Source organism: Pezoporus wallicus, unplaced genomic scaffold (assembly GCF_028554395.1).
Source record: "Pezoporus wallicus isolate ANWC-B61680 ecotype Strahan unplaced genomic scaffold, APGP_CSIRO_Pwel_v1 contig_11994, whole genome shotgun sequence".
NCBI lineage: Eukaryota > Metazoa > Chordata > Aves > Psittaciformes > Psittacidae > Pezoporus > Pezoporus wallicus.
In genome coordinates, this window is record NW_026635733.1 from 125,691 (window position 1) to 137,052 (window position 11,362).

Consider the following 11,362-nt stretch of genomic DNA (forward strand, 5'->3'; position numbering starts at 1 on the left):
GTGGGATGGAGAAAAGCAGGCTCAGAGTGCACCTTATCCCCATGTTCCAGTATTTAGAGGGTGGCAGAGACTCCCTTTTTCATGGAATCACATGGAGAAGATGAGGGGTGATGGGCAAAAGAGGGCTTGTGGGGAAGCCCGCGGTCATTCTTACTACAGGGAAGGCAACAATCCCTGTGGGGTCTTTGTACACATCACAAGGCTTAGAAACTGCTCTGGCTACCAACGGGGATATTGCTACGAACTCCACGGGAGGGCAGCCCAGCACTGAGAAGCAACAGCAGAACCCAGGAATGGCTTCCTGAGAAGGACACAGGCTTTTTCTCCCTCAAAAGCACCCTGTGCTGTCACTGCTGGGTGTGCGTCAGTATTTCATACAGTCCCAGCCTGGTTCGGGTTGAAGGGACCTTAAAGGTCATCCAGTTCCAGCCCCGTGCCACGGGCAGGGACACCTTCCACTAGAGCATCTTGCTCCAAGCCCCGTCCAACCTGGCCTTGAACACATGGTGTGTTCTGTGGAGCTTAGTTAAAGGAGAGCAAAGACATGTGGGAAACATCCTACAGGACTTCACATCCTGGTGGCTGGTGATGCAGGGAAGGAAAAGGGCACCTGGCAGGAATCGTAAAGGTCTCAAGAACATTTCCAGCTGAGGGAGAAGCCAGCCTGGCCCGGGATCCCACCATGCAGAGGACCAGCAGCGCTAAGGAGGGAGCTGGGGTGGGATGGAGGCAAGGAATGGGCGGAGGCAGGGCTGGGACGGAGAGATGCTGCCGGCAGCTGCCCGCCTAGGGTGGATCCCCGTGGCTGGGTTTAGGCCGCCCAGCTCCTCGGGACCAAGGTCCTCAGGCCCCTTGTCCCCACCTCCGAGGGTCCCGGGTGTCACGAGATGAGTTCGGGGGCGGGGAGGGAGGATGTCATCCCTGGTCCTGCCGTGGGGGGACAGGGGAGATACCGCCCCCGGACCCACGGTGGCAGGGGATAGGTGGGAGCACTGCGGTGCGCAGGGGAGGGGGCTCCGGGACGCTCCGCCCAGCGTCCGGGGCGGCCCCGGGGTTAAAACGGCCGCGATCGGCGGAGCTCGCGCTGCCGCCGCCCGGACCGGAGCGCGCCCGACAGTGAGTGCTGCGCCGTCGTCTCCTTCCACCCCCCCCGGTCCCTCCGCTCCCGGAGGGCTCCGCACCGGGACCCCCTGCTGGGACATTCCCGGGAGCGGAGGGAGCGCGGGGCTCCGGCGGCAGCTTCTGGCCGTGTCCTGCTCCCCGCCACGTGCGAGCGCGGCCCCCATCGGCTCTTCCCCGCCTCTTTCCCGCAGACCCGCGGGATTCCGCCGCTGCCGCCGAGCTCAGCATCCCCGGGCCGCCGTGTGCCGGTGCTGCCTCAGGCTGGCCTCGTCCCCAGCGATGGCCGACGAGCTCTGTGACCTGCTGCGGGAGTTTGATGAAGTGATGGAGGGCTTTGACAGGGGCCCCGCGCGTCAGTACGAGCAGCATCTGGAGGAGCTGAAGAGGAAAGCAGGGACCAGGGTGTACGACAGCGGCATCGATGAGCTGGAGAGTGAGTCAGGGCTGGGCAGCGAGGAGGAGTCCTGGAGGGGATGGTGTCCCTCGGGATGGAGCAGCTCTGGGAGCTCTGGGGCAAACCTCCGTGGCAAACTACCGAGCTTCCTGCTGGTCCTGCCTCCGAGTTGCTCACCTGGCCCATCGTGGGCATGGGTTGCTGACCCAGGGGCTGCCAACATCTGCTGCATTGGCTGCTGCAGAATGGCACAAGGGTTGAGATAACCCGAAGCTCAGAGGGAGCTGCTTCATTATAATAACCCTGGCTGTGCTCAGGCAACCTCTGGTGCTGTTGGACCTGGCAGAGCAGCTCAGTTTCCTTTTCCCAAGTAGTCCTCATAGCAGGGGCAGAGCAGATGGGCCAAGAGCGAGGGTGGACCAGGGCTGTGTGCCATGCGCATGATCAGTCCCTGCCCCTGCAGCTTTATTATAAGGTGCCTGTGGCTGTGGCTGGTGACTGATGCTTCACAACTGCAGGTACCAGCACGTCCCCAGGAAGCAGCCTCAACTGCAGCGAGGAGGACCTTAACACCCCAGCCAGTGCTTACCCCTCCAAAGGTGAGGCTGAGCAGGCTGGCTGAAGGGCTCTTTGCTGGGGATTCCCCCTCACGTTTGTCTCAGCTCCACAGCCATGGGCTGGCCCCAGGAGGGGTGCTGGTGGAGCCCTACTGGATATGCTTTGGGGCAGGAAATGCTATGTCTCCAGGCAGTTAGTCCTGCCCATGCTGCCTTCAATAGCATTCTCAGCTCTGAGGTGTGTGTGCAGACAGGAGCATCCTGCAGCAGAATGGGTGATGTGGAGCTACCTGGGGGTGTGTGGCTGGGATTAGTACTGAACTGTGCAGTTCAGGTCCCTGTTATGGATGCAGCTCCCAAACCCCCTCCCACTGCCTTCAGGCAGCTCTTGGCTGGCACAGGCACAGCAGGCAGCTGCAGCAGTGGTGCTTGGAAGCAAGGGGTAGGATCTTTTCTTTCTCATGTTGGGGAATGGAAGAGACCTGACTCTGTTTCTCTCCACCAGCAAAGCTTGGTGACACGCAGGAGCTGGATGAGTTCATTGCAGACCTGGATAAAGTGCTGGAAGGTACAAACACAGCTCGGATCCTGCTGTTCCCTGAGCCAGTGGGGCAGGACACTGGGATGTGACTTCTTCATCACCTCCAGTTTGGCAGAGCCTGGCCCAGCACTGCTGCCAGCGAGGCTCCGGCTGCAGGGTTAGAGCCTGGGTCTGGCTGCAGGTGGGATCCTTCTGTCCTTTCTTTTGTTGGGGGCTCACCTGGATGTCCCCCCCATCCCTCTCCAAGTGCTTTCAGCTGGGACAGGAATTCCACTGCAGAAAGGTGCCAAGCAGCACAATCTGCAGAGCTGTTGGCACCTTCGGAAGGTTTGCAGACCCTGTGGCTCTGCCCTGCCTGCAGCATCTCTGTGACTGCTGCACGGAGGGTTCTCTTTGCTATGGGGGACAGTGAGGAGATGGAAAAGTGTGTTTTCCCCTTGTGGCATTCCCCAGCCTGCAAAGTCAGCTCTGTGGAAATATCCCATCTGGAGGGAGGAAAAGGGAGGATTTGGACTCGATAAGCACCGCTTGACGTGTGCCTGTGGAAGTGAAACTTGTGCATGTGCAGAGCAGGAACTGCTCCCGAGGGTGTCTGTGGTGGCAGAGGGGGAATCCCAGCCCATGGCCAGGCCCTGCTGGGGCAGGTGGTGGTGCTGCGCTGGCATCTCCACCAGCCCTGCCCTGCCATGGGGGTCTGCTTCCTGCTAGCTTCCTTGCTGGGGAGGCTGAGGCAGAGGCTGTGCTCCCTCCCCAGAGGGGTCCCCGGGTGGCAGCCCAAGCAGGGAACTGGATTTAAACCAAATGAAGCATTTCCCTCTAGGCAGGCCCCACAAGTCGCAGTTCCCAGAATCCGTTCCCTTCCCCAGTGCCCAAGATAAGGTGGTGGCGAGTGAGAGGTGGTGCTGTTGCTGGCACTGAGCCCTCCTAAGAGAACAGGAGCCCCCCAGCAGGTCTCTGCTCTAATCCTGCTGCTGGTGCTGCCTGGAGGGGTGCGGAGCACCAGCAGCCTCCTGCCCCCAGTAGCCATCTCACCAGTGTTCTTCTCCCCCCTTCACTGTCCTGCAGAGATGTGAGATGTGGTTTCGGTGGTGACTTTGGAGACGAGAACCTGCAGCAGATGAGCCCCGTGTATTCCTGATACACCCTCTGCTTCTGCGCCCCTACTGCCCCACCGCCTGCAGGGTGATGCCCTGTGCCAGCCACCACAGACTGCCCCAGCTATGGGGACCCTGCTCCACTCCTGCAGGATTCTGCCAGTGCCGAGATGAGGAGAGCTCTTGGTGGAGGATCACAGAGGATTCCAGACTGTGTGTTGGGAGGGACCTTAAAGCTCATCCAGCTCCAACCCCTGCCACGGGCAGGGACCCCTTCCACTAGAGCAGCTTGCTCCAAGCCCCTGTGTCCAACCTGGCCTTGAACACTGCCAGGGATGGGGCAGCCACAGCTTCTCTGGGCACCCTGTGCCAGCGCCTCAGCACCCTCACAGGGAAGAGCTTCTGCCTAAGAGCTCAGCTCAGTCTCCCCTCGGGCAGGTTAAAGCCATTCCCCTTGGCCTGTCCCTACATCCCTTGTCCAAAGCCCCTCTCCAGGTTTCCTGCAGCCCCTTCAGGCACTGAAGCTGCTCTCAGGTCTCCCCTTCAGGAGCCTTCTCTTCTCCAGCTGACCCAGCCCAGCTCTCTCAGCCTGGCTCCAGAGCAGAGCTGCTCCAGCCCTTGCAGCATCTCCATGGCCTCCCTCTGGACTTGCTCAGCGGCTCCACATCCCTCTCTTACTGTTCCCCCAAAGCTGGATGCAGCACTGCAGGCTTTGCCCATCTCTTGTGACTTGGGGGGTCAATGGAATTTGTGCCACTGTTGAAGCCAGAGGAGAACCCTGGCTGGTTTTGAGGAAGATGAGCGTGCAATGTGTCAGCAAGAATTTGGTGTCCCCTCCTGGGTCAGGGAAGCCTTTTCCCGTGGCAGATGTGTCACAGGCAGTGACGACCACTGCTGGCCCTTTGCTTTGCACTAGTAGCCTCAAGCCCGACCCCTGCCTGTGCCCCGGCTGCTGCTGTAAATAGTGTAAAAAGGCTGAGCTGTACAGGGATGTGTTTGTATGAAGGCTTTGGAAGTGTCTGCTTGTCTCTGTATGTGTCCAGTCTTTTCCTGTGGGTAAACCTGAGCCTTTGCTTCTCTGGAGCAGCCCCAAGAGCTCTCAGGGAGCTTGGCTGCTCCAATGGGGATGGATCCAGCCAACCCGGACCCGGATGGAGGGCAGGAGAGGAGGGCTGGAGCCTTGTACTGGAGGCTCAGGAGCTGTAAGGTGGACAAGTAGCCTTGGTAGCTCCTCAGATGTCCCATCACATGGCTTTGGCTTCTGGAGTATGTGGAGGTGCAAGAGGAGGACGGAGTCCATTCCTTTTACCTCCATGTGCTAGGGCAGATGAGCCACTGCCTGCTCCTCTTGCTCTGCTGGCCCTGTGCTTGTGGTGCTGCGGGACCTGCTCTGCTCCTGTTGATGCTCAAAAGCCACCTACTTTGCCCTAAAGATGCATTACAGAGAGTATTTCTTGGTTCACCTACAGGAACAAGAGGCAAACAGGGCTCCCTTACGCAGAGCCGGGTTGTGTGTATGTTCCCAGAGTGCTGGGAAAGGCTGTGGTGGGTGATGCTGCTCCAAGGGTCCCAGTTCCTGATGGATGTGCCCTGGTGATGCTTCCTCTGGTTACCGCCCTTCGCAGCAGCCCCAGGAGCAAGTACCCAGAGGATGGGGCTTTGCAGCCCCTTGCCTGGCTGGGTCCTGGGTGCCCCTGCAGGTGAGTGGCTCTGGGGCAGGCAGGAGATGGACCCCGGGGCAGCTGAGGGGGATTTGGTTCTGAGGGATGCTCTGTCCAGGTTCCCCCCTTGAAAAGCTTCCCCGTGAGCACTGAGATGACTGGGAGGAGCTCAGGGAGAGGAGGAACGTGTGGCTCTGCTCATCCCTTCCTTCCCTGTGATGTCTGTGTGGAGCAGGGCCACGTATCGCTTTGTTGCAACTGTCTGAGCAGGAAATGAGACGGTTTTAGTGTCTTCCCTCACCCCTTGGCTACTGGCACGCTGATCAGGAGGATACTGGTCACTTCATCTGCCAGCCTGGGGCTGTGCTGCATCAGGGATCTGCTGAGCACGCACTGATCCTGCACAGTCAGGGGTGAGAGCGAAGGCAGGAGCCAGGTGCAGGGCAGGTCACACTTGAGGACACTTTCCACTGTCTCTCCCCACGCTGCATAATGCAGCCTCCGATCTGCCTCCCCGACAGAAACCCAGGTCCTATTGAGCAGCCAGAAGATGGGAGGAGAGCAGGATGATGGGACTAGGGGTGGTGGGGATGCTCCGAGATCTGCCCATGATGCTCAGATGTCCCGTGGGGGCTGGCACACCACACCCCGGGGAGACTCAGCCCACACCATGGGGGTGAGGGCAGCAGGAGGCGTGGGGACAGTCCCTGCCATGCACGTGGGTGGTGGCAGCCACCCCTGTGTCACTGGGACGTATTTCCCCTGTGAGTCACTGGTGCAGGCGTTTTGCCCTCATGCTCTGCTCTGACACGTGTTTATTCCGCCGTGGTCCCGTTCTGCCTCAGGGCATCACAAAAGCCTCACCAGCACTGTGGGAAGGGGGTTTTTAACAGGCCAGCCCCAGCCCATCCCTTGGTGCTGCCTCCACTGGGTCATGGTGATGCTCAGTGCTGGGCTGGGGGACCACACAGTCTCTTTCCATCGCCCCAGCGCAGGCTGAGCGCTGCAGTATCAACACGGCAGAGCCCCAGATCCTCTGTGGCTGACACACTCCTGCAGCAGAACAGCACCCGATGCCTCTCAGAGGGGTTGTTTGTTGTGAGGGTTGCCAAGAGAAGGGTTTGGGCTTCACCCTGGTTTCCTCACCACAGGCAGGCTGCGTGGGTGCTGCTGAGCTGACTGTGTTGTGCAGGATCCTCTCCAGCGCTCGTGGCACCGCCTGCACCCTGTGGTGGGGCTGCCAGCAGCTCCTTGGGTCAGTGGTGGGAGCACGGTTGGGCTGGCAACAGGCACCCCATAGTGCTGGTGCCATATGTGGGTGCCATGGGACCTGACACCAGCACTGTGGCACCGAGAGCAGCAGCAGTGGTGATGCTCAGCCTAGCCCCACCGGGATGGACTTTTGCACATGGCTGCACAGAGCGCTTTGGGCCCTCAGATGGGGGCTGCAGCATCCACCAGCCAGGGGGTACAGTTAATCCAAGGGCTGTTGTGCGGCCCAGGAGGACCACTGCATCCCAACCACAGTAACGGGGTGGCTGGAACCCCGTGAGCAGGGAGAGCTGAGGCTGCTGGAGGTGGTCAGTGGTGAGGGGCTGGGTGGCCGCTGGGGCACATGCAGTGGAGGGACTGCAAAACTAATCATGACAAGCAAGCATGTCTGCAGCATGTCAGTTCCTCCCCTGGGCCCCTCTTCCAGCAGCAGCTTGGAGGAGGCTGGGTCAGGGCCAAGGAGCAGCAGGGTCAGAACGGACTTTGTGTGGGGCTCTACAGAGAGTCTTGAGGGTGATTTGGACCTGCCAGGGTGGGAACCCACCCTCTGGAGGTACTGGGAGCTGGAGGACCTGGGAACAGTCACTGAGCTGTGCTTCCAGGGAATACTGGAGCATCAGGTGCGAGTGGCTGGGCCGGGCTGGCTGAGGAGCGGGCTGGGATTCAGCCCCAGTATTACCATGGTCAGTGGAGAAGGAACCCAGCCCTTGCTGGGCTGGAGCAGGGACACAGTGCCTGCACAGGGCCACCAGCAGAGCTGCCACCACCCCAAGCCATGCGTTCACCGAGCTGAGGTCTGCAGCCTGCCAGGACCTCTCCTCCCGAGCAGCAGAGCAGTGCTCGCTGGGCACGGAAGTGGCTTAACCAAAGCACAGCAACCTCTCGGGCCTCCTGCCTGCACCTTCCCTCCTAGCCCAGCTGCAGACCCAGCTGCCTGGGGTCGTGCTGGTGCTTTGCTTTGCAGAGTAGGAGCTGCTCCAGCAGCGGCTCCCATCACCCTTCTCACAGGGTCTCCAGGGAGCCCCTTCCTCCAGGCTAGGGACATTCAGCTCCAGCCGAAATGCCAGGGTGCCGAGGAGACCTTCTGCTGTCCTGGGACCCAAATGACCAGGCTGGGGCATGGAGGTGGCTTGTAACCACACAGGGGTGGCAACCAGGCACCTCCCTCCCTTACTGCATGGAGTGCAGCCAGAAACCTCTCTGATAGCCCCCCCACAGTGATCACCTCTGGGCAGATGTTGCCTCTGCCTCCCCGTGTTTGCAAGCCCTCCCACAAGCAGCTCCCAGTGCCTAAAGGGGCTACAAGAAACCTGCAGAGGGGCTTTGGACAAGGGCCTGTATGGACAGGCCAAAGGGAATGGCTTTAACCTGCCCGAGGGGAGACTGAGATGAGCTCTTAGGCAGAAGCTCTTCCCTGTGAGGGAAAAGCTCCTCCAGGCCCTTGCTGAGGCTCCACTCAGGTGGAGACTGAGCTGGATGCCTGTGATCAGGGGGCTTGTGTTTCCTTTCCCTGGCTGCTGCTCTCTGCTCTGGGTTCCTCCACAGTGAGCTGGGCTCTGACTTCATTCCTCAGGTATCCAAAAAGACAATGCTGGTGGTGGCAGCCAGTGCTGCATCCTGTCCCCTCACCCCAGTCACTTCCTGGGATTGTTCTGCTCTGTTCTGCTCCACAGGAGCTGGGACAGGAGCTGGGACAGGAGCCAGGACAGGAGCCTGCTGCTTGGCTGTCCCCTGGGACCAGGAATACTCAAGTCACATGCACCTCCCGTTTGGTGGTATTTCACTCAGCAGCAGAGCATGGCTGGGGCACGGGATGCTGTCAGGGAAAGGTGATCCTGGCTCTCCTGGCTTTCTCCTGCCATCTTGCCCTCTGTTTTTTTCAGGAGCTGCCCTCCTACAGCCTCCACCAGTGGTGGTACTGGGCAGGACTGGACTGGGCAGCAGGAGCCCCATCTCCATCCCAGCCTAAAGCCTTTGATGGCCCAGGCCAGAGGGAGCTTGGGGGAGAAGCGAGGAGCACAAAGGAGCAGGGCTGGTCTCCTGGCTGCCTGAGCTGGCATTAACCTCAATATGTAACTAATTCATCTAATACGAGGAGGGTCTAGGCCTGGGGCACCATTCCTCTGCAGGAATGCCAGGGGCTAAGCCTGCAAATAACCCTCCTCGATGTAATCAGCCCCGATTTGTGGCACCTAGAAGCTACCAGGGCATTCATGCAATAATCTCTGGACCTGAAATACCTTTCTGCTTTGGGCAGCGTGACACCCGCTGCCTGCTCCCTTCCTCCCTGCGTCCCATGAGTCCCAGACTCCTGCCTGTCCTATCACTGCCGGTCACGATTAGGTCTTAAAGAACTCTCTTCCCATTTTGTTGGGATATTTGTTCGTATGGAGCGTGTTCCTTGCTACGTGTGGCTCCCACTGTGTGCTGGCTGTCAGTGCTCGGAAGGACAATGCTGGGGAGATACCGCTGGTAGCCACTGGGTGCAAATATCAGGTGGATGAAGCATCAGCATCCTCCCTGCAGCCAATGTGGTCTGGAGCATCCCGTCCTTCCCGGTGACTCTCTGCATGATCAGCATGGATGAGGATCTGGGTCCCTCTCCTCCCTCTGGGAGGTCCCTCTGGGTCAGCACATGGGGTCAGCAGCTCCATCCCTGCTTGGTCATAGTGTGGAGCTGGAAAAGAGCAGTGGGCTCATCTCAAAACGATGCCAGTGGCAGACCAGGGACTGCAGAGGAGGAGGTGGGATGCTGGATGCTCTGCTCCCCCCAGCCACACATTTCCAGCTTTGGCTATTTCAGGGCTTCCTGTTTCCCTGAAGCAAGTGGCTTCCCAGCAGCTGGGGACACGCAGGCGGCCCTGGGACTGTCCTGCCCTCACGTGATGGCCCTGGCGCTCACATGCAGCCTTCATAGGTTTTTTTTTTCTTTGGATGAAGATCCTGGACAAGTGGTGCAGAAACAATGGGCAGGAAATCAGCGATGGGGGCTGGCTCCTGCTCACTGCAGCTGTGCCTGGGGAGCGTCTGCAAGAACCTCCAGGTACGGGTTTCTCCTCTTGAAGCTCCCCATGTAGCAGCCCAGCCCTGACAGCAGTGCCGCTGGCTGTTGGGGTGAGCAGCACAGTGGTGGAGCAGAGCAGAGCCCTCTCTTTGCAGCCCCACAGCCCTGCTCCTCCCTCCCATGTGGCACGGCTTTACAGAAAGTCCTGCTTCTGCTGAGGGTTCCAAGTCTGGACCTCCCCTTCCAGGCTGTTTCTGTTCTTCCAGGCCTTTTGCATGGGACGCCAGTGAGAAAATAAATGCTGATTTTCCAGGAGGAAATAAATCAGTTTATTCAGAGGAAAGATGGTGGGGCTCTTGCAGGAGCTGGATGTGGGAAGTGCTAAGGGCAAGGCAGGACCTCCTGTGTCTGGAGACCAGAGGAGCTGGTGCTCTGTTCTTAGCACACCCTGTGGAACCCCAGCCAAGCTGTGATCACAGACAAGGTCATGTGAAGCCGGGGTTCCCCTCATTAGGACTTGTGGCAGGGCCTTCCTCTTCTAAAGGATCTTCTCCTGCATGGTGTAATGCTGGAGCTGTCTTCTGGGGTCGTTGTTACGGTTAAATGAAGGTGCCTCTTTCCACATCCTGAAAGCGGGAGCCATCTGGTGGGAGCCAGAGGGGAAACTGAGGCATCATGGCTCTGCTTCCTCCCCAGCTTGCACAGCCAGCCCTGCTGTGGAAGGCACCGTCTGGTGGGACAAGGGAGAGTGCCAGGGCACTGGGTGCAGCCCTTTGCTAGAGTTGTAGGGCCACATTCCTGGGAACCCCAGCCCTGTTTGGGGTGGGAAGGACCTTAAAGTTCACCCAGCTCCAAGCCCTGCCACAGGCAGGGACCCCTTCCACTGGAGCACCTTGCTCCAAGCCCCTGTGTCCAACCTGGCCTTGAACACTGCCAGGGATGGGGCAGCCACAGCTTCTCTGGGCACCCTGTGCCAGCGCCTCAGCACCCTCACAGGGAAGAGCTTCTGCCTAAGAGCTCATCTCAGTCTCCCCTCTGGCAGGTTAAAGCCATTCCCCTTGGCCTGTCCCTCCATCCCTTGTCCCAAGCCTCTCTCCAGGTTTCCTGCAGCCCCTTCAGGCACTGGAGCTGCTCTCAGGTCTCCCCTTCAGGAGCCTTCTCTTGTCCAGGCTGACCCAGCCCAGCTCTCTCAGCCTGGCTCCAGAGCAGAGCTGCGGCTCACCGCAACAGCTCCACGCGCTTCTGGCGCTGTTCCCCAACGCGGGGCACATCTGCGCACATCTGCATTCCCCGGAGCTCTCACCGCCGCGCTGCTGCCCTCTAGTGCTGCCATAGGGTGGCTCAGTAATGAGCTTTCAGTGATGGGGAGACCAGAGATGGGGGTGTCAGAGGCTGGGGGCCGGCGGTACGGGAGCAGCAGCGGTGCGGTGGGGCGAGGGGAGGGGGGGCTCCCAGTGCCCCGCACCCTGCACAGCAGGCGCGTACCCCTTTAAGGCCCAGCGCCCACATTCAAGATGGCGCCGGCAGAACGTGCCCGTCCTTCCCCTGCAGCTCAGCTCGCCTGCGCACAAAGCCCTCTCGGATTGGATAAACGGGGCAGGGCGGGGCGGGGCTTCTCCTTTGCCCCGCCCTCCTCCGGGCGGGTAGATCCCGGCGCGCGCAGGTGCGTGGGGGCGGCGCTGGGCCCGGGCCGGGGCTCGGCCGCGGGGGCCGCGGG

At 60.2% G+C, this 11,362-nt stretch overlaps 1 protein-coding gene across 1 annotated transcript; it reads left to right on the forward strand.

The window, feature by feature from the left end:
- Positions 1–1,028: 1,028 nt before the first annotated feature.
- On the forward strand, positions 1,029–4,680 carry LOC130593093 (regulator of cell cycle RGCC-like). The gene is made up of 5 exons (XM_057397975.1): positions 1,029–1,116; positions 1,400–1,555; positions 2,035–2,115; positions 2,579–2,641; positions 3,680–4,680. Exons 2-5 carry the CDS (start codon positions 1,402–1,404, stop codon positions 3,685–3,687), a joined length of 306 nt encoding a protein of 101 aa, XP_057253958.1. The 5' UTR covers positions 1,029–1,116; positions 1,400–1,401; the 3' UTR covers positions 3,688–4,680.
- Positions 4,681–11,362: the final 6,682 nt, after the last annotated feature.